The sequence below is a fragment of the Rhinoderma darwinii genome, chromosome 13 (assembly GCF_050947455.1).
Source record: "Rhinoderma darwinii isolate aRhiDar2 chromosome 13, aRhiDar2.hap1, whole genome shotgun sequence".
Lineage (NCBI taxonomy): Eukaryota > Metazoa > Chordata > Amphibia > Anura > Rhinodermatidae > Rhinoderma > Rhinoderma darwinii.
This window is the reverse complement of record NC_134699.1, coordinates 25,442,984-25,465,517: the sequence shown is the minus strand read 5'-3', so window position 1 is coordinate 25,465,517 and position 22,534 is coordinate 25,442,984. Positions and strand designations below refer to the sequence as shown.

The 22,534-nt window shown below is 41.0% G+C and overlaps 2 protein-coding genes across 3 annotated transcripts in view; one reads left to right on the top strand and one right to left on the bottom strand.

Annotated features, from left to right (window-relative positions):
• The first annotated feature begins 4,409 nt into the window (after positions 1-4,409).
• The window catches only part of GIP (gastric inhibitory polypeptide), an 81,758-nt gene continuing 63,633 nt past the window's right edge, over positions 4,410-22,534 (top strand). The window contains exons 1-4 of one of the 2 annotated variants that reach the window (XM_075847004.1): positions 4,410-4,498; positions 13,458-13,563; positions 18,953-19,045; positions 21,164-21,299. In XM_075847004.1, the coding sequence (XP_075703119.1) occupies positions 21,216-21,299 (84 nt within the window). In that variant the 5' untranslated portion in view covers positions 4,410-4,498; positions 13,458-13,563; positions 18,953-19,045; positions 21,164-21,215. Of the gene's footprint in view, positions 4,499-13,457; positions 13,564-18,952; positions 19,046-21,150; positions 21,300-22,534 lie in introns of both variants that reach the window. The other variant, XM_075847003.1, reaches the window with a different exon arrangement.
• The window catches only part of LOC142666803 (potassium channel subfamily K member 9-like), a 35,317-nt gene continuing 18,195 nt past the window's right edge, over positions 5,413-22,534 (bottom strand). Inside the window, exon 3 of the mRNA XM_075847002.1 lies at positions 5,413-7,739. Coding sequence (XP_075703117.1) covers positions 6,823-7,739 — 917 coding nt within the window. The 3' untranslated portion in view covers positions 5,413-6,822. The remainder of the gene's footprint in view (positions 7,740-22,534) is intronic.

Below are 22,534 nucleotides of genomic sequence, written 5' to 3'. Positions count from 1 at the left end.
TTAGAAAAGTGACCAGATAGGAGATCGATAAAAAAACATACTTTATGTCTATAGAGCATATGTAGTCAATAAAAAAAACTTTTTTAAAATTTAAAGTGAACAGTGATAAATAGCTTACTGTATAGTGGAAGCATACAAATGGATGTTTCAAAGGAGGAGCGGGGTGCCGCTGGTTGCTGGGCTATTTGGACGACGCTGGTAAGCGTCTCTGTAGTCTAGGCAACCACAATGACTAGTGGTCTATAGAACATATTTAGTTAATGAAAAAACTTTTATTCAAAGTGTAAAATTTGATGTGAATAATACTAAATAACTTACTGTATAGTGGAAACATACAAATGGATGTTTCAAAAGAGAAGCAGGTTGCCACTGGTTGCCGGGCTACTTGGAGGACGCTGATAAGCGTCTCTGTAGTCTAGGCAACCACAATGACTATGGAAGCCGAGAGGAGTCAGAGGGACATCCACACTGGCGCAGGAGGCTGCAAATCGGTAAGTCATAAAGAAATTTTATAATTGTATAAATCTCTTTGTAGCAGCACGTATTGTGCGGTGATATTCTTTAACAGCCCATATTAAAGTCCAAACAGATGAACGGAATCAAATGATCAAATAAAGTGTAATAGGACTGTGTTTACACTTACAACATTTTTTGTGTATCAGTATAATCAGAGTTTTCAAAGCTTATCTATTTACTTCGATGAGAAGTCTACAGATATACTTATAGTAGTGTTTGTGAAAATTGGAAGTTTTTATATTACAGTCAGAATAGAGTGGATCACTCATACGCACAGATGAATTGAGAGTATATAGCTGAACATCAGTCCAATGATGATTCTGAAATGTCATTGAGACCTCCTGGATTTAGTGTTTGCAGCTTAAAGATCCAGTAATTCTCCCTTTGTTTTAGTTTGTAAAATCTATTGAGAACATCAGATTGAATGTGTTTGATGGGAGTGATGTTAATTGTCTCAAATTGTCGGTTATGTGTAGAGGCACAATGCCGAGAGAGACTATGTTTGAGGAAGCCCGTAGTGACATTAAACCTGTGTTTTATTGATTCTAGTGCGTAAACATTGTGTCGTCCTGCCAATGTATTGTAAGATTGTAAGTGGCATGAGCATTCTAATAGATATATTACGTAGGAGCTACCACAATTGAGAAATTATTTGATCGGAAAAGATTCATTAGTGACTGTAGATGTATATGTATCTTTTCTATGAGTAATATTGTTGCAACACAGGCAGCGTGAATGACCACATTTAAATGAACCAAAAAAAGTGGGAAACCTTTTCAGACTTGGTGGTTTAGACTTTCGTACTCTACTTGGAGCAAGAATATTCTTAAGTGTTTGAGAGCGTCTGAATGTAATAGTTGGTTTATCCGGTAGTTCGTTTCTTAAGTAGGGGTCATTTTTCACAATATTCCAATGTTTGGTTAAGATTGCTCTAACAGATTTATTACCACTATTAAAAGCAGTGATAAAATTAGTATCGCAGCTTGTAGGTTCTGATTTTTTGTGAGTATGGTTGATGCAAAGCTCTTGGGATAACTTTGGAACGTGCCCCTTTTATGAGATCAGTGGGAAAGTTTTTTTTCTCTGAATCTCTTCTCTAGGATGTTGCATTCTTTATTGAAATTGCTGTCTGTGGTACAATTTTTCCTCACCCTTCTAAATTGCCCGAAGGGTACGTTTTTAATCCAAGGGGGGTAGTGTGCACTCTTAAAATCAATGTAGCTGTTGACATCCACTGACTTAAAATGTGTTTTGGTGGTAAAATTATTGCTGCTTTTGTCAAAATTGATGGTCAAATCTAAAAAGTCTATAGATGTTACAGAGAAAGTATGTGAAAAAGATAGATCAAAATCGTTTGAATTTAAAATGTCCATAAATCGAAGAGCTTCTTCCTCCTCACCTTTCCATACAAAGAAAAGGTCATAAATATAGCGTCTATATAGTAAAATATTATCTTTGAAAGGATGGTCCCCATGTATGTATTTTTCCTCGAAGGCTCCCATATAGAGATTGGCATATGCTGGTGCAAAGTGTGTGCCCATTGCACAACCCTGATTGTAAAAATTATTGCCAAAACAGTACGATGTCCAGTGCCCAGCAGATATTGTGCACAGCAATTGTCCTGCCTGGCGTGAAGCACAGTCTCTCCACAGCTGATGTCAGATTGGGCGGAAGTGAAAGGTGCCCCACAATCCCTTTAAGCCAGCCACATGAGATAGCAGTCAGCTGAGCTCACATTTGACTAAAAGTGGTTTTCCCACTGACAACATTTATCACCTATCCACAAAATAGGAGATAAATGCTGTTTATGGGAAAACACCTATAACAGCTCTCCCAACTCCCACATACAAGGCCCCTGTCATAGCAGGTGGTATTGCATACTTGCCAACTGTCCAGCATTTGCCAGGACTGTCCAGAATTTACAGAGACCGTACCACTGCTACATTCAATTGTATCTGCATACTCAGAACACAGATACAATTGCGTACTATTGCAGAGCAGGAACACACTGCTTCCTGCTATGCAATTCACTCCTCCTGTAGCGAAATCCCTGACCAAAGCGTTGCCGACGCACTGGCTGGGGACTCCGCTGCAGGAGGTGCCACTGATGTCACTGCCCTTATATGGACAGTGAAGTCATGGGCTACTCCTGAAGCGTCCGCAATTACGGAAGATTTTTACGGTCGTGTGCATGGGGCCTAATGCATGGAATTTTCACCATACACACACTGCAGAAATATCTGGGCGGATTTGAGGGCATACTGTGGATTTTATATTGTGCAGATTTTTTTTACAGATTTGCCACGGGTTTTAACCATTGCAATACAAAGGCTCAAATCCAGGGATTTTGATGCAGAATTGAGGCCAATGCCACAGCGGAAAATTTCTTCTATCTGAACATGGCCTTACAAAGTGAGCCACAGCAGATTAGCACCTGCACATTTTATTACAAAAATGCAGCAGTTCCCTGCGGGTGCTAAGATATACGCAAACATTGAATATCTGACTGAAGATGTGGTGTCAGAAGGTCAACCACAACATAATCTAAAATTAGAGCTATTCTGTTAAAATGGGTTGTCCCATCAAGACAACCCCTTTCATTTAGCCCCATTAGGGCATTTGCGAATCAACGGGGGAACTTGATTCAACCATGCCATTTTCTGCAGTGTTATCAGCTGGTCGCCAGTGTGTTTAGTAAAGAGGTTATCCTATCACAAGAATGTTTGTGGGGTGCAGATAATCCATATACAGATTACAAAAAAGAAACAGTAGAATTTTTTAATAATAAAGAAAATGACACCTGCTCATAACAGTACTAGTTAAGTAACAGAAATTATTTACAAAGTTTCTCAACTTTTAGGCTGGGTTCACACGTGGCGGAATTTCACTGGAATTCCGCTGCGGACACTCCGCAGCGTTAATCCGCAGCGGAGCCGTTTCTCCATTGACTTCCACTTAAATTTAGAAGTGTTCGTTTAGACGATGCGTAAAATTCCGCTGCGGAGCATAGGCTGCGGAGCGGAATTTGGTGTCCGCAGCATGCTCTGTCTGTTGCGGAGCAGTGGCGGACTGGTTGCGGACTCATGGCGGAATTTCTCCATTGACTTCAATGGAGATTCTAAATTCCGCAATGAAGTCCGCAGCTGTCATGCACATGTTATGTGTGCTGCGGATGTGTCTTGCTTTTTTAACATGACATTTCTTCATTCTGGCTGGACCTATGTATTTCTAGGTCTACAGCCAGACTGAGGAAGTCAATGGGGCTCCCGGAATTACGGGAGCGTTGCTAGGAGACGTCAGTAAATAGTCACTGTCCAGGGTGCTGAAAGAGTTAAGCGATCGGCAGTAACTGTTTCTGCACCCTGGATAGTGACTACCGATCCCAATATACAGCAACCTGTAAAAAAATAGAAGTTCATACTTACCGAGAACTCCCTGCTTCTGTCTCCAGTCCGGCTTCCCAGGATGACGTTTCAGTCTAAGTGACGGCTGCAGCCAATCACAGGCTGCAGCGGTCACATGGACTGCCGCGTCATCCAGGGAGGTCGGGCTGGATGCCGAAAGAGGGATGCGTCACCAAGACAACGGCCGGTAAGTATGAAATTCGTTTACTTTCACTAGGGAAAGTGCTGTCCCTCCTCTCTATCCTGCACTGATAGGGAGAAGGGAAGCACTTTTCCCGCAGTCCGCAGCAGCTAGTCCGCATCAATTTACTGCACATTTTGGGCAGATCCGCAGCCGTAATCCGCAACCCGGATTAGGTGCGGCATTGATGCGGACAGTTGCGGAGGAAATCCGCCACGTGGGGGCATGCCCTTATGAAGATTGTAACTGTGAAATGTTGATCAAACATGGAGTTGTCCTTCTAACTATTTTTGATTTACTCCATAGTTCCTGCTGCAAAAAAGTTTTTCAGCCTTACGCCAGACTTGCAATGGGACACCAGTTATCACAACCCAGAATGGTTTTGCCAAGCCAAAAGGTAAAAAGCGCCACAGATATCTATCATGAACACGTCACAATTTTTTCTAAAATATTCTAAAGGGGAAAAACTCAGTACTATTTCTAAGCCAAAACCAGGAGTGAGTCCAAAACAAGGAAGAAGTGCAATCTTTCCATTATACTTTTTCTCTGTGTCGATTCCTCTCCTGATTTTGACTTAAGTACCGATACAAAATACTGACAAAAATAACTTCCGTGCGAAAGTGGCCTAAACGGACGGTACGAGATGCAAAAGATGTCTCTTTTCTTCTACAAACAGCGCCACTCTCGTTTATGGGCTGTGTCTAAAATATTGCAGCTCAGCCCCTTTCTCGTAAATGATGCTGAGCTGCAAGGCACAGCCTATGAACAAGGTGGTGCTGTTTCTACAAGAAAAGACATATCTTTTTAATGCCATACGGATGTAGTCATCTTTATCTTGACTCTGGCAACTTGCTGCAGCGTGATATCACACAACAAAAGCCATTGAAAAGTCATTGAAAAAGTAAAGATAAGAGATCTAGCCACTGTGTATTTAATGCGTTAAGTCAAGATAAAGACGGCTACATCTGTATAACAATCCCTATCATTTCCCTAAAATCTGGAGATATTTCCTATGTATTGATACAACCAGAGCATTTGACAGCGTATCCACAACCACATTTTTCAAAAGTAAAGCCCCTAACGCTACATTAAAATGAAATTATTCATTTGTGCTGATTTTTAATCTTCTGTTCTTCCTCTTTTAATCAGACAATAATTTTGAAGATCTCAGCCAATAAGAAATCTACAATTATATTGCAGATTGCTGTACACTAGGGCGCATGTAGTGAAGTGTCAGCTGGCAAACTGTCCGTATTGCTAGGCAACAGATGATCGGCTATGTCTGCTGCATGTTTATAATATGTGGTGTGCTTTTTTTTTTTTTTTTTTTTTAATCCATTTGGGGTTAAGGGGTATGGCTATCATGGTGCGTATGTGCTTGATGGTGCTGTGGCTGCAAACAAACATACAACAGCTCAAGACATACAGCGCTAGCTTACATTTTCAGTGCACAGCTCACAGAGCATGCGTATATATTAATATAGGTGATCAAGGGCAGACATACTGTAGAGGCAGGCCACGTGGCTGCTATGGTGCCGTGGGGAGGGGGACCCTATTGGTTTTACCCCTTTTACTACTAAGGTGGTGAGTCCCTGTGCAACATTTTGTTTTTGGATTTCCTTTACAATTTTGTCTCTTTTATTGAGTGCATACAACCACACTGAAAAAAAATAAAAGTCTTGGCAGAAAAAATTAGGAGCTCATCTTTAACTCTGTTCTCTACTGGACATACACAGATTGAGATGGGAAAGAGGTGAATAGTTGGTCTATTGAATTTTTGGTTGGGCACCATAACACCTTTTTGTTGCATAAGTTAACAATACCTTAGTCTCAAGTGAATATTTTGTTATTAAATTTATGGCATGCAGCTTGGACAAAAATGTCCACTAACCCTTAGACCACTAGCTTACCCACATCGATAGAACATCCCTGCTATTTCTACCCTATTGGTGGTGTGGTCCCCAGTTTTCAGGATTTGGGTGGGTGGAAAAGAGTTTGGTTCTGTTAGGGTCAATCTATAGCCAAGAACGGAAAATTAAGTTTTGGATTAAGATACACTTTTCAGTTCTTGACTGTAGATTAACTCTGAATGAATAAAAATGGCCAGATGATGCTTGGTAAATGATAGCCAGGAGGCCAAGCATTAGGGGTAAACTGGTTATATCACATCATGTCCTAAAAAGATCATCGACCTGTTTAGCCCTGTTTCTTGGTGAAGTTGAACAGGGGATAGAGGGGTGCACCAAGCTCTTGACGTTTTTGAGAAGACCTGGGCAAAACAATGGAAATATTGGAATGGCTATAATCATGTAGCCTACCTATTCCAAGAATCATAGGTGTTCTTCTAAAAAAAAATTATGCACCCTGACACCCATATACATCATGTCTTCCATTCTTCATTTTACTTCACCCCATTCCAATATACCCGAAGAAATACCAAGATTAACACTGATTTTTTTTTTTACACAATCCCTAATAGTTTCTGTTGGTTTGAGCTGCCTACAAAGATAGCAATATACAGGACAAATAAAATGCTGATATTTAGTAATTGTAGGTCTGTTTCTTCACAAGGTAACATGCAAAGGACAGTCACACGAAGCATGAAAGTCCTTGCGTTACAGTCCCACAGACTTTCTATAGGGTCATTAGGAAGTCTAACAACAGTGCAAATAGTTCATACATCTATATTAAACAAATGACATTGATACGTCCACTCATGTTTTATATAGATTTCCTCCTGACTCTGAAATGATTTGTGTACCGTTGATTCTCTGGTGAAAAAATGCTGTCAGGAGAAGAGAAGCCGGTGTTGTCACGAGTGCTAAGAGATATTTCATCTATTTTGAAAGAGATGGAGTTGTAATAAACTGGGTTGGTATGGCAGCTCAGTGCCTCATGATGTGATATTGCAGGACTGTCACAAAAAGGAGATCGATAGCACATACACGTGCAAAAAGACCCTGCCCTTGAGGTTGCATTCGAAGACCTGCGTCTCCCCCTATCTGGATCATCCTGCATGAGCGGTATGAGGTTAATCTGGCTTGTCCGATCTCCTATCGGAAGATAAATAGAGCTCCGACTACGGGCATCCATCTTAGACTGTAGAGACATGCTATTCTGTGCCCTCCGCAGAGAAGCTCTCTCTTCTGCATCACGTCTTTCATCTTCAGAGTTCATGGTCAAGAAGCGGAGGACAACTAAGTTGAGGAATGCTCCAATTACTGTCAGTCCCACCAGGATATACATAAAGCTAAAAGCAACATATGGTGGTTTCTTCTGCAAAGCTTCATTTTTTTGAAGGGCAACAAAGTCTCCAAACCCTATGGTGGTAAGTGTAATAAAACAATAATAGTAAGAGTGGAAGAAGGTCCAACCTTCAAAGTATGAGAAGGCGGCTGCGCCAATGCCGAGTGTACCAATGCAAGATAGGAATCCAACTAACACCATATTCTCCATGGACACCTCCGTCTTCCTCATGCGGAAACATTTTTTCAGCTTTTTTAATAAGAATCTGACAAATGTGTTCATGCGTTCTCCCAGACTTTGGAACATGACCAGGGTGAGGGGAATCCCAAGGACAGCATAGAACATACAGAACACTTTCCCAGCATCAGTTCCTGGGGCAGCATGACCATAACCTGCAGAAGAAAACAGAAGTGTTACATAGAGCAGGGACTTATGAGATATGTCAGTAGAATATTCTCTATATGGAGATTGTCAGAAATTATATACTGATGGTTCAGGTGATGTTTCCAAACAATGTTATCGGGATTATTCGCCTGTAAAGGGCTGAGCTGCAATACTAGTTATGATCTCAAACAGCCCCTTTAACTGGAAATTGCCTATTCGGTGAATAGCAGGATTTGTATTGGTAATCTAAATATTAAACATTAATCATAATTTCTCATTAACCCATATTTCAGTTTCAATCAATAGAAAATCAAAACCTCTATTTTTTTTTTCGTTTTATAAATGTTGGAGACTGCAAAGTTTTGGGTATTGTTAGGAAATAATGCTCTATCTTAAAAACCTAAATGTACATGAAGGGTTGAGCAACTTTAAAGGCTATGGACACCTCTTGCAGATTTTCTTTAAAAAATGTTTTAATTATTGCGTTCTATGTATTTTATTAAAACATATTTACAATTCATCTTCATTTTAAATTTTGCACTGCTTGTCTTCTGCAACTTATTTGTCTTACAATAGAATACAAGCTGCTGGTTGCCGTCCAATGCTCAGTCCGACAGACCAGCCTATCTCTAGTCTCTCTCTCTCTCGCACTCTTCTCTTCTCTCTTCTCGCTCTGCTCTTTCTCTCCTGAACGTTACGTATTGTAAGCTGACATCTTTAAAACCAAAGAAAATAAACCTAAATCAAGATTTCGCCTTAGAAAAGCATTAAGGAGAGTAGAGAGAGAGGCTAGAGATAAACAGAAAATAAGCTGGTCTGTTAGAATGAGTACTTAATGGCATTCTGCAGCTTGTATTGTATTGTAAGACATACAAGCTGCAGAAGATAAAGTGCAAAATATTAAATAGAAACCAATTGTCAATATGTTTTATTTAATAAAATACATACAGTGCAATAACAAAAAAAAAGTCTGCAAAGGTGTCAATAGGATGAGTTCACACGGGGCAGATTTACGGTACAATCCACAGCAATTTATAGTACAGTGCATGCAGATAGATTTCTGCAGAAAATGTTTGCTCCAAATCAGATGCAAAATCTGCATTTAACACATGCAGACTTTTCAGAGGATTTGTTGCGAAATCTGCGGCATGTAGATGTACCCTAAAAACTCTTTGCTTTACTTTTTTATAACAATATATATACTTATTTTATGTACATTTTAACCATTCATTTGCATGGCTGCCCTTAAAACTCTACTGTTTGCCCTTGGAAACCGTTTAGCTCTAGTCTGCTGTCAGATATGTGACATACAGCTAAGCTCTGTGTAACTGTCAACTGAGCACCCACAATTCACTGATTTACAAAAATCCAGTTACATTGTACACTTCGTTTTAGTCATGTATGCAAAAGAATATAATCAACTCAATTAGTACAAGGTACATAAGGCAAGATACAGGGGCAACCATGTAACACATGTACAGGCCAGGTCAAGAGCTGCTCTTTGTAAACTGCTCTGGCTAATATGACGTCCATATGCCCTAATACACACATGTCAAACGTAAGGTCCGCTAGCTGAATTCAGCCCGCCGCCACATTTTATGTGGCCCGCGAGGTCCGCTGCATGTAAAAACCTGAATTAGGTTTTTACATGCAGCGCCACAACAGCAGGACTTCTAAGTTTGACTTCTAAGTCTGAGTGAGGTCAGTGCCAGGATTGGACCACTCCAGTCACCTGACCTGAGTCACCTGACCTCATGTCAATGACATGAGGTCAGGTGACTGACTCAGGTCAGGTGACTGGACTGGTTTATTCCCGGGCCGGCACGGACCTCACTCAGACCGCTAACACGTGACCTGCTGTTAAATGTGAGTCACGTCAGGCAGAGCAGTAAGCTACCACTCTCCGCTCTGGGCCCTATGTGTGGCACTCAGTACAAGGGACGGAAAGTGTGGCACTCAGTACAAGGGACGGACTGTGTGGCACTCTGTACAAGGGACGGACTGTGTGGCACTCTGTACAAGGGACGGACTGTGTGGCACTCCGTACAAGGGACGGACTGTGTGGCACTCCGTACAAGGGACGGACTGTGTGGCACTCCGTACAAGGGACGGACTGTGTGGCACTCCGTACAAGGGACGGACTGTGTGGCACTCCGTACAAGGGACGGACTGTGTGGCACTCAGTACAAGGGACGGACTGTGTGGCACTCAGTAGAAGGGTAGCAGTGTGGCACCCTGTACAAGGGGGCTGTGTGTGGCACTTTGTACAAGGGGGAATGTGTGTGGTAGTCCGTACAAGGCGGGGCTCTGTATGGCACTCTGTACAATCGGGGACTGTGTCACTCCGTACAAGGGGGGACTGTGTGTAGCACTCTGTACAGGGGGGGTGTGGTGCGATCTACAGGGGGCTATGTGTTGGGCTATCTACGGGGGGCTGTGTGTGTGGTGCTATCTACAGGGGGCTCAACTGGGGCATCAGTCGTCCAGAAATGACTGAAGTGGAGGTTAGCAACCCTGGTTTACTCCCACATCGAGATTGTGTCTTGCCCGTGCATAAATCCTTAGCAGTTAAGCGAGCTGTTGCATTTATGCAGTCTTACAATTACAATCGGCCCTTTGAAGGCAACCATAAGGCTGATGTGGCCCTCTGTGAAAATGAGTTGGCCCCCCCTGCCCTAATAGGACATAAGGAAAGGGGCTGTCTTCATAAGACAATCCCTTTAGTTATAATAGTAGATCTCAGACAGGAGACTTCTTCTTTCAGGTTATTGTGACCTAAAGCGTCATTTAAGAAATGAAACAGACGGTTCCCCTTTTCTGAAGCCAGTAAATGTCTTCGAACCAGTGACACTATTTATTGAATGCAATAAACAAAATGGTACAATTTGTAAGGTAACATTTCAGAAATACATCACAGACGCCCAAAATACACTGACTACACAGAAATAGCACCAACTTACTGCTGGCAAGGAAGCCACTGTCTAATGTGTGAATCTTGAGATCTACACATTGATGCCACGTGTTCCCTCACCCCCAGACGAACATCTGATGAGACCTCAATGCAGGAGCTCACGGTAATGCTATTTATGGAGTAGGTAGGTGTGAAACCAGTTTCTCATGGATTGATTTTATGTGATCACCATGGTGTTCTGCCGCCAACTGCTGTCTCCATGAGCAAGCAAAAAAAAAACAAAAAACAAACGTTTCTTGTAGTAAAAGTATGAGATCTATTCAGACACCGTACAACTAGAAAAGTATAAATCACGCTGTAGTTTAGCAGACTGTTATCCAATTGACTATCATTGTTGTCCTTGCCTTATTCCAGTTACCTACGCCAAGTGCTATGATATATATTATAATACACATCAATGAAAAGTTTCCATCAACAGGTCTGCAAATAATGTCATTCTGATGTCAGCACTTGATGATTATATAGAGATAAATGGCATTACATAGACACTGCTGATGTCTTACTGCAAAACCAATAAGTAGCAGATTACAGTTCTATGTCAATGACTGACTAACATGTTGAAACCCCTATTAAAAGAGGTTCTTCAGCAGCTGCACAGTATGTTATACAGTTCTGTGTCCCTGCTGCTGCAAAACAACCTAATACACACCTCAGATCCTGCAGAACGTCTTTTTATAAGAATGAGAGTTTCATATCCCCCAATGGTGGAAATGAATCTCCTCACTACTCTTCAAAAAGAAATTTTGCAGTCTTTTTCCTTAATATCTAACGTTACTCGCTGCACAATCCTCCCGTCTCCGGCTCTAGCTCTATGCTTCATAGGCATTATGGACATCCCGCAATCCATGAGGACGTTTGTGGGACATATAATAATGGCGACTAGAATTATAATAGCTAGATCCTGGAAGTCCCCGTCACCTCTGGTTCAGGAACTCACTAACCAGGTGCGCTTGGATTGGTTAATGGAAAAAATGTTGGCAATACGAACCTTCCGATACTCTGCCTTTGCCTTACGTTGGTCTCTTTGGTCAGACTTTGTAGACCAACTTCCTGATATACGCTCGCAAACTCCTGTGGTATCTGTCTGCTGAGATATTTCCATTATATTTGTTTTTCGATTCTGGGAGGTATAGTTTCTGTCTCTCTACATATAGGATTTAGACCTAATAAGGTTTGCACATTCTGTTAGCCATAATATCTGTTTGACTCGCAATAGATATGTATAACATTTACACTCCTTTTCTTTTCAGCAATCACGGTTTCCTTTTTACTGTCTGTTTGTTTCTTATTGTTCTTCTGTAATTCTGTACTAATGATGTACCTCATTATCCTTTGGATTAAGGGTGTGAGGATTGTTGTAAACGCTCATGTTTTGTTTTTTTTCTCAAAAAATAAAAACTTTAATTGGGAAAATATAGTCATAGAAATTCTTAGTGACTTCTAATCTTACAATTTATAGTAGGGGGCAATATATATATATAATATATATATATATATATATATATATATTTAAAACAAGTCCTGCTGTCCATTAAGAGTTCTGCTGTAAATTTTATTGCCACCTCCTCCCCTAACCCAGTGGCCGTGTTCACACATTCAGGATTTAATGAGGATTTATGCACAGATTCCACAGCTAAATCCTCCTCAAATGCGTTCACATTCCTCACACAACAACGGGGGAAAAAAAAGTGATATGTATTTTATTTGCGCAGAAAAGACACGGATTAGCCCAATTGAATGACAATATTATCCATGTGCAAAACCGCTGGATAATCTATGACAGAAATGCGAATGTCAGCCTTTATTTTCTGCAGAATTTCTGCCGTAGGCTAACCCTGAATATAGTCTAACATTTGCAATTGACGTGCCCCAAGTATGTGCACTGCGTAGAACCCTGAAAAACTAGATTTTTACAATTAAAACATGGAACATTTTTATGGGGCAGAATTTACCAGGGATCTCATAAAGCGTGAAATCCGTGGTGAAAATCCACAACATCTCCGTACACAAATGAGCATGCGGCAGATTTTAAAATCCGCAGCCTGCACCGATTTTTACGCTGATTTTTTTTTTTTCTCGCTACGTGTGAGATGAGGTTTTGAAAACAGAGGGCACTTAAAATACCAAATTATGTTATTTAAAGGGGTGGTATACTCTGAATAACCTATTTCCAGGGGCAGCTTCTCCAATGATCCTCTATCTATCTAGTAGCTACAGACAAACTACTACAGTAAAGACTAAACTCAAAGTTTCCAATAAAAGACTTGGAGGACCTTATTGGTCCCCTAAACAACCGATAACTCTAATCATTGACATCCATGACCACCCGTAGGTGTATGAGAACGCATCTCTATGCATATGTGAGAAGTGCCTATGGGTGATATTACGGAGCGCTCTTATAGTGCTTAGTGTAAGACAAAGAGAGCTGACTCTTCACTTGAAAGAGAACGCGGCTGAGTGCTAATTACCATTCTCCCGGACGCAGAATTACATTGTGAGTGCAATCGTCTGGCTTCATTATAAGTACTTGGTGTGGGTGCCAAGCAGAAGAGATAAGTGGCCTGTGTTTAGAGGAAATTATCTCTGCTTTTAACCTCCTATTACTTAAAATGCAAATGGGAAAACATTTCTTATAAATCTCTTGCAGAGCATTTCTATTTAATGCATAATGAATGCCGTTGTTAAATATTACTGAAATATGTGAGCAGAGCTTCATTCATTATTTACAGACAACTTTGTTCCGTCAACATTTCAGAGGGTGCTCGAATCCTGGGAAAAGAAAAAGGGAAGATGAAGGTAGAAGTCACAAATGGAGAGAGAATAAACTGAGCAGTTAAAGGAGAACTCCATCTTTATTGAAGGTTATGGCTTAAAGTTATTTCTTATCTCATTCAAACCGTGGAGAACCAAAAACCCATTCACTACCAATATCTACTGGTACTCACAATACAACTGTGTTAGGCTATGGTGTGGCACACTTCACAGGATGTATCCTCAGCAGCACTGCTTCAGCCCAAATCATGAAGATTGTATCACTGTCCAAATAATTCTGGACCTAACTGTATGTCCCGTGCCATCAAGCCTTGGACAGCGTATTTAAACATAGGGCTAGGTAAGCAAACATTAAAGAGGACCTGTCACTTCTCCTGACATGTCTGTTTTAGTAAATACTTGTATTCCCTATGAAATTACAATTCGGGTACATATTTTCTAATCTGCATTGTGCAATTCCTCTGTAATTCTTCTTAGAAATTTATGAATAAATTGACAACTTGGTGACATCATTCCTCTTGTGAAAGGGGTGTGTCCCTACACAGTCTGTCAGTGTCAGTCTGTGTAAGGACAAACCCCTAACTGGTAACACCCAGTTATCAATTTATTCATAGCTTTCTAGAAGGAATAACAGAGGAACAGCACAATGTAAGGTTCTAGATTCTCCAGAATTGTTATTTCATGGGAAATACAATTATTTACTAAAACAGACATGTCAGGAGAGGTGACAGGTCCTTTTTAACGCTCTCTTTTTAACGCTCCATGACGAGTATATATTCGTCATATAGCACTTTTACTTAATGCTCCATGACGAATATATTCGCCATGGCATCAAACCGTCACGGTGTCTTAATGCACGGTGACAGAGCTGTGATGACAGCTGTCACAGACCGCTAACCATCACCGCTACCCGGCCCAGTACGAATGAGAGCAGTCCCGGGTCGGCGATCGCTCTGATTGGTCTGTGAAAATTCACGGACCAATCAGAGCAATGTCCTATTTAAACGAGGCAGCAGGAGAATATGGGCTGTAATCCCCACTGTCAGAGACAGCAGAGGAGCACAGCTAGCCGACCCGGGACCAATGAGAGCAGTCCCGGGTCGGCGATCTCTTTGAGTGGTCCGTGGATTTTTACGGACCAATCAGAGCAATGTCGTTCCTGGACGTACTATTAGGTCATGATAAGTGCATCGTTCTCCCTCCATGACCTAATAGTATCTTGACGGGAGGAATGGCCATTCCGGCCCCCCTCCTGGCACATACAGGAGCTGTGACAACTGCTGTCTCGTACAGTAGTGGCCGCAGCTCCTTCAGCAGAGACCGATCGCAGTGGTCCCTGCTGATTAACCCCTTAGAAGCCGCGTTCAACAGTGATCGCGGCTTCTTAGGGGTTAAAACACCATCGACGTCCCGCGACATGATCACAGGCGTCGATGGTTGCTATGGCAACCGGAGGTCTAACAATGGCCTCCGGCTATGCCATATACGGAAGCCTAGTGGGTCCTGACAAAGTCAGGACCCACTATGCTTGCTGTCAGTGAGTAGCTGACAACTCTAATACACTAGTGCAGTGTATTAGAATTGTGATCAGGGCCTCCTGCCTTCAAGCCCCTGGTGGGACAAAATATAAAAGTTAAAAAAAAAGTTGTATAAAAAAAATTTAAAATCATAAGTAATACAAGTAAAAATCCCCCTTATTCCCTTATCAGTCTTTATTATTAAAAAAAGAATAAACTATACATAATTGGTATCGCCGCGTCCGTAACAGCCTGAACTACAAAAGTATTTCATTATTTATCTCGCGCGGTGAACGCTGTATAAAAAAATAATAATAAACCATACCAGAATCACAATTTTTTGGTCACTTCACCTCCCAAAAATTGGAATAAAAAGAGATCAAAAAGTTGCATGTACCCAAAAATGATTCTTATCGAAACTACAGTTCAATACGCAAAAAACAAGTCCTCACACGGCTTTCTTGATTGAAAAATAAAGACGTTATGCCTCTTAGAATATGGCAACAAAAAAAGTAAATGATTTTTTATTCAAAGTATTTTATTGTGCAAACGCCGTAAGACATAAAAAAAAAACTATAAACCTATGGTATCGCCATCATCGTATCGCCCCACAGAATAAAGTAAATGTCCTTTATAGCGCACGGTGAACGCTGTAAAAAAGGGATAAAAAACAATAGTAGAATTGCTGTCTTTTAGTCACCACGCCTCTTAAAAAATAGTATAAAAACTGATCAAAAAGTCGCATGCGCCCCATGAATAGGGTTTCCCCTTTACTGGTACCTCAGAAGCTCTACAAATGTGACATGGCGCCCAAAAACCAATCCAGCAAAATCTACATGCCCAATAGCACTCCTGCCTTTCTGAGCTGTGCCGTTTGTCCAACCAGCAGTTTATGCCCACATATGGAGAAATTGCTTTTGGGGTGCTTTTTCTCCTTTATTCCGTGTAAAAAGTAAAAATTTGTACCTTTTAATCGGAAAAATGTGTTTTCCAATTGCACAGCCTAATTCCACAAAATGCAGCAAAACCCATGTGGGGTCTAAATGCTCACTATACCCCTCGATAAATTCCTTGAGGGGTGTAATTTGCCAAATGGGTAACTTTTGTAGGGGTTCCACAGTTTTTCGCACCACAAAACCTCTTAAAACCTAACATGGTGCCTAAAATATATTCTAATAAAAAGGAGACCTCAAAATATACTAGGTCCTCCTTTGCTTCTGAGCCCGGTGTTTCCGTCGAGTAGCACGCTAGGGCCACATGTGGGATATTTCTAAAAACCTCAGAATCTGGGCAATAAATATTGAGTTGTGTTTCTCTGGTAAAACTTTCTGTCTTACAGAAAAACTTTAATAAAAAGGATTTTCGGCATAAAAAATGAACTTTGTATATTTCACCTATACTATGCTTTAAATTCCTGTAAAACGCCTAAAGGGTTAAGAAACTTTCTAAATGCTGTTTTGAATACTTTGAGGGATTTCGTTTTTAAAATGGGGTGTTTTATGGGGGTTTCTAATATGTAGGCCACTCAAAGCCACTTCAGAACTGAATTGATACCTAAAAAAAAGGCTTTTGAAATTTACTTAAAAATATGAGAAATTGCTGCTTATGTACCTTGTAACATCCTACAAAAATAAAAGAATGTTCAAAAAATGATGTCAACATAAAGTAGACATATGGGGAATGTAAACTAGTAACTATTTTGGGTGGAATTACTATCTGTCTTACAAGCAGATACATTTAAAATCAGAAAAATTCAATTTTTTAAAACAAATTCTCAAAATTTTGCTATTTTTCACAAATAAACACTGAATATATCGACCAAATTTTACCACTAACGTAAAGTCCAATGTGTCACGAGAATACAATCTCAGAATCGCTTGGATAGGTATAAGCATTGCGAAGTTATTACCACATAAAGTGAAACATGTCAGATTTGAAAAATCGTCTCGGAGCCTTAAGGCCAAAACAAGGCTGCGTCCTTAAGGGGTTAAAGGGTTTGTATGATATTCAAATAACATGGCTGCTTTCTTTCAGGCTTAGCTGTATAAACACCCAGCCCATAGTCAAGAGTGGCGATATTTCTAAAATAAATCAACCATGCCTTTAACCCCATAACATCCCTTTGATTTAGCTCAAAGCCAAAAATGAAAGAAAATATCGGTTTCCGTTTCAAAATGTGTACATATAATATTCAGTTCTACAATGTCATAATGCAAATGCTTCCCAAAAGGCCCAATTATAGAAGAATTTTTCCAACTCTTGAACCTTAAAACAAGGGAGGTTTCATTGCAGGAATGTGGATACGGCTGAATGATCTTTTCCACTATTAACACCTTAAGGACCATTTTGAGGGCTTCAGTACCAAGCAATATTTTTAAAGATTTTTTTTTTCTTCATCACCTCATTCCAAAACAGTAAATCTGCCATCGTCTTTTGTTTTATTTCCGCCATGCAGTTTAAATATACGTTATTTTTTATTCTACTGGTCATTCTGATATCGGTGTTACCCTGTTTTGAGGCTCACAATACTCCTAGTCCTAAAAGGGTTAAACATTCTCTAAACTGTTGGAGATCTACTTTAGTATGTACATTGGGGAACATATCCAAAATCTAAGTAACCAGGCTTATTCGGGAAGGAGTGATGCCATTATATCCATCCTGTATTATTGCTACCCTCCTCCCAGGGTTATAGGGCACATGGAGGGGAGGGGGGCTACAGCTAAACCCACATACACTCTATAGCTGAATTGCACCTATCGAATTGACCTATCGAGTGACCGTTCCACATTCATGAAGCTGGTAGATCTTTCATAGTTTTCCTATATCTCCGCTACATAGATTTCCAGCTGGTTTTAGAGGCGCCTGATCGGGGTTCAGTTCTCGATACCAAAAGTTATACTTGTGGATGTTCTCAAACACGCAAATGGGTGAAAATATGTGGTGCAATTCTGCATCATTTTATTTTTTTCAGCAATTCCTTTGTGACTTGAGTGTTACAGCCTATTTTAATAGTCTGCCAGCATCCACTGCACACGGAGTTAAAAACCAAAATAACTTGAGAAATAAATAAATGCGCCGTGACAGGCATGGAGAGGAGGAGAGAAAGGTGCCGTTCAGCTTCTAGTTCATAAAAAAATTCTTCTACAGTTTAGTTTCCTGTTTAAAGAAAAAAAAAAACACCTTTCTCCAAATATTAACATTTCTACAGGGAAACCAAAGTCTGACGCCAAAGGTATAAACAGAATTAGTGAGTGGAAACTTGGCGCTTTCCAGTAGAGGCATGAAAAAAATAAGAACGATAACATATTCATATCTGAGATCAGTCACTGGACTCTAAATTTAGCTTGAGCTGAGCCAGTGTCTACAAATACAACATAATTCTACAGTCCAAACACAACTGATTCTATCATGAGATGCATCGCTGGGACTCCTTACAGTGTGGCTGGAAGCTGTGGCACTCCGGCTGCTGCGAGCTGTAACCCCCAGCATTACCTGAGAGCCACGGACTTGGAAATGTAGCCATGGACTGTTGACTATTGCCCTGTGATCTGTATGACCGTTTTTTCTGGTCTCTTGTATTTCAAGACGTAGATGCAACAATGAAAGTAAAAAGTATTTCTATCTGAAATATGTATGGCATATCCACAGGACCCCCCCCCCCCCCCTTCCACCAGTTGAGATGGCCGCATCCAGCTGCAGAATGAGCGGAAAGCACTCTCCATTCTGGTTTGGGGCTGAATGCAGATGTTGCTCCTGCTCTCTTAATGTCATTAGGTTGCAAGAAAAGGGAGCAGGGAAAGTGGAGTAACACATGAATGCAGGATCAAACTACACAGGGTTTGCAATCTGTAACCATAAAGACACATTAGGTTTGCACAAGAGCTGTAAACCTAAAACGGTAGAATATTTTTAAGCGACTCTGATTACAAAGTTGCTTCTTTTTTGTATTTTGTTATTGTAGATGCAATAGAAATGTCCACAGAGAAGGGGAATGAAAATAGTCTAGCTGTTATATAGCATTCGGATAGAAGTGAGAACAGAGGAACAGTAGAGGGTAAGTGATTGAAGAGGGTAGATAAGTCTATGTGTAGTATTCATGTCATGTCATGTCAATGAAAACTGTAGAAATGGGTGGCATACTTGTTAGCCAATTACATTCAAGAGGTTTGGATAATGCAATGTGCACCTCAGCCAACAATATGTGGCCAAACTAATGGCTGACAATAATATTTGTACAAACTGCAACATTCACACTAGTAACAAGTAAAGCAACATTTATGCAAAAGAAGAATGAACTGTTGATCATAGAGACCCACAAACTTGTTCACTAGACCAGCGGTGACCTGCTTTCTCTCCATGATTCAATGGTATAAGCTTAAAGAGGTTCTGTCACCAGATTATAAGTGCCCTATCCCCTACCTAATCTGATCGGCGCTGTAATGTAGATAACAACAGTGGTTTTTATTTTGAAAACGATCAATTTTGAGCAAGTTATGAACAATTTTAGATTTATGCTATTTAGTTTCTTAATAGACAACTGGGCGTTTTTTACCTTTTTACCAACTGGGCAATGTAAAGAGAAGTGTATGACACTGACCAATCAGTGACCAATCAGCATCATACACTTCTCTCCATTCATTTTTAGCTGCACTCGCAGCACATCACATTAACTTTACTGAAGTGTTTTGAGTGTGAATAGACATCGCCTCCAGCCAGGACGCGATGTCTATTCACACTCCCGACACTTCGGTAAAGTTTCTGTGGGACTTAATCATAGCACAGCGTGATCTCGCGAGATCACGCTCTGAATGACAGCAAAGCGTGATCTTGCGAGATCATGCTGTGCTGTTTGAGTAAGTCCCACAGAAACTTTACCGAAGTGTCAGGAGTGTGAATAGACATCGCGTCCTGGCTGGAGGCGATGTCTATTCACTCTCAAGACACTTCAGTAAAGTTAATGTGGGTGTATGTGACAGCATAGCGTGATCTCGCGAGATCACGCCGTGCTGCGAGTACAGCTAAAAATGAATGGAGAGAAGTGTATGACGCTGATTGGTCACTGATTGGTCGGCGTCAAACACTTCTCTTACAACGCCCAGTTGGTAAAAAGGTAAAAAAACGCCCAGTTGTCTATTAAGAAAGAAATTCGCATAAATCTAAAATTGTTCATAACTTGCTCAAAAATGATAGTTTTTCAAAATAAAAACCATTGTTGTTCTCTACATTACAGCGCCGATCAGATTATGTAGGAGATAGGGCACTTCTAATCTGTTGACAGAGCCTCCTTATGTCACTCATACAATAACCACAACTTCCTGTATGATGTCATCACAGACTGTTCCACAGAGGCACTCCACTGGGGGAGAGGGGCACGACTCCTATCACAGTTACCGATGATGATTAGACAGGCTGGTCACACAGTTATAATGAAGAAGATCACATTTCAGCCTCCTTGGTTCTACACCTTTAACCTCTTATTTAGGAGAATATTGAGGGAAGGATAATCACACTGTCCTACCCAGCAGGCAGAGATGGCACTGGCTCCACCTGCTCATTTTATGCTGTGCTGATGCACCATGGGATTGATATAATAGCACAGAGAAAGAAGAATGAAATCTAAAGGTGTCGAGATGGTGTCTGATCAGAAACACACAGGTGGCTGGATTACAGGGAAGAGAGTTAATGGTACTGTTTGCTATTCTGGTCCAGCAAGGACCAGAACTATTGTAACAATGTCCACAATTTACTATTAGTGGTTGTAACGGAAAGTAATTGGGGGAAATTGCTTAGATGTCATGATTATTGTGTGGCGGATCTACATTACTCTGTCAACTGTCCAGCTTTTTGGACAAATGTCTCCTCTGTATTATTTCCCTGTGATTACAGAGTTCGCCACTAAGAAGGAAGGCGGACGAGGATACGACAAGGTTGAATATATAGGATTTATGAAAAGTGACAAAGTAGTTCATGAGGAAAGTGAATGCATACATCACAATGTTCAGTGGTGCCTGCTTCACGTTGTAAACGCTCCACGCCGGCCTTGTGGTGCAGCTATAATGTAGAGACTGCAAAATGGAAAAAACTAAAATGACAGAATTATATTGTAATTAAAAGATGTATTCATGATTATATTCCCTAATAAGTTTTTTTTTTTTTAAGTACGGTTTGCCAGGAAGTGTCGAATATGTTCCGGTATTGCTGCCATCATTCTGAAGACGTGCCCGATGCCATGCACAGATTATATGCGCCAACAAATGGACAGTTTGGGGTCCAGAGTGGGAACCCAGTGCTACAGTCAAGCATACAAGGTTTTTAATTTACATTTTATTTTTAAAGAACATTTTTTAAAGTGGGTACAGCTGAGGGTGGGCAGGAGACTATTGGAATATATGTGTAATGACGGGGGTGGGGAGACAGACAAGTGAGCCCTAATCTACCCGCCACTCCGTCCCTGCCTACTTGCAACGACCCGCCCTAGGCGACGGGGTACAACTGTGCGACGGTCCCTACGCTCAATAAGTGCACGACAGACAAACAGACAAGGGTACACAGAGCTAGGGGGAGAAAGGGGCAGTGCCCACGGCAACACCGTGAGCAACAAGAGAAGTGAACAAGCCGAGTCAAACCAGGAGAGTACGAGGTGCCAAGCGCAGAGCAGAAGAGTAGTAAACAAGCCGAGTCAAACCAGGAGTGTACGAGGTACCAAACGCAGAGCAGGAGAGTAGTCCGCAAGCCGGGGTCAATATGAAGCAAGGACAATAGTACAAGAAGCTGCAGCAGGGCCAGGAAACCAAACGAGAAGAATCACAAGCAAAGGAGGAACAGGAAAGGCAGGTATAAATAGACAGAGGGCGGGAGCTAGCTCCGTCTGGCCAGGCTGTGATAGGCTCTCCCACTCCTAAGCCTGCCACCCTGAGTGGTGGAAGATGGAGTCAGTCTCACAGACATAGAAGCAGGTGCAGACTGATTATCTATGGGCGTTAACCCCGAAGCTGTGCCTGGCAGATCCTTTACAATATGCCTTACTTTCCGGGAACCCTACAGCTGTGAGTACATTGTGCGCTGGCACTAAGTACAGGAAAACATATGTCATTGTTATTGGTCCTATTTAGCTATAGATGTTTAAAATGTCCGGACTGTAAGGATATTGCTGGGGTGTTATACATTACGTTTCCTCAATATCTACTGCGTATCTCTGTGGAAATTGCTTAAAGTGTCACTATCATTTAAACTTTATTACTTTTGAACTCCTTTATAGAATTATTACTTTATAATATAGTCATTTTAAATTATGACTCCGTATTTACTTTTTTCATTCCGTATAGCGCATTGCTAAGTGTCATTCTCATGGTAAACAAATACTCCTTTGATGTCTCCATGTGATATCTGTATACCACGCTACATATCTATTTATACGGATTTCTTCCTCTCTTCCCCAACATGCGCGCTCCCAAGCATGTCACAAAGTAGTTACTGTTTTTCGGCATAGTCCGCCTCCATTCAGCTCCCTAGTGACATCACAATTCGAGGCAGCGGCTAAGCG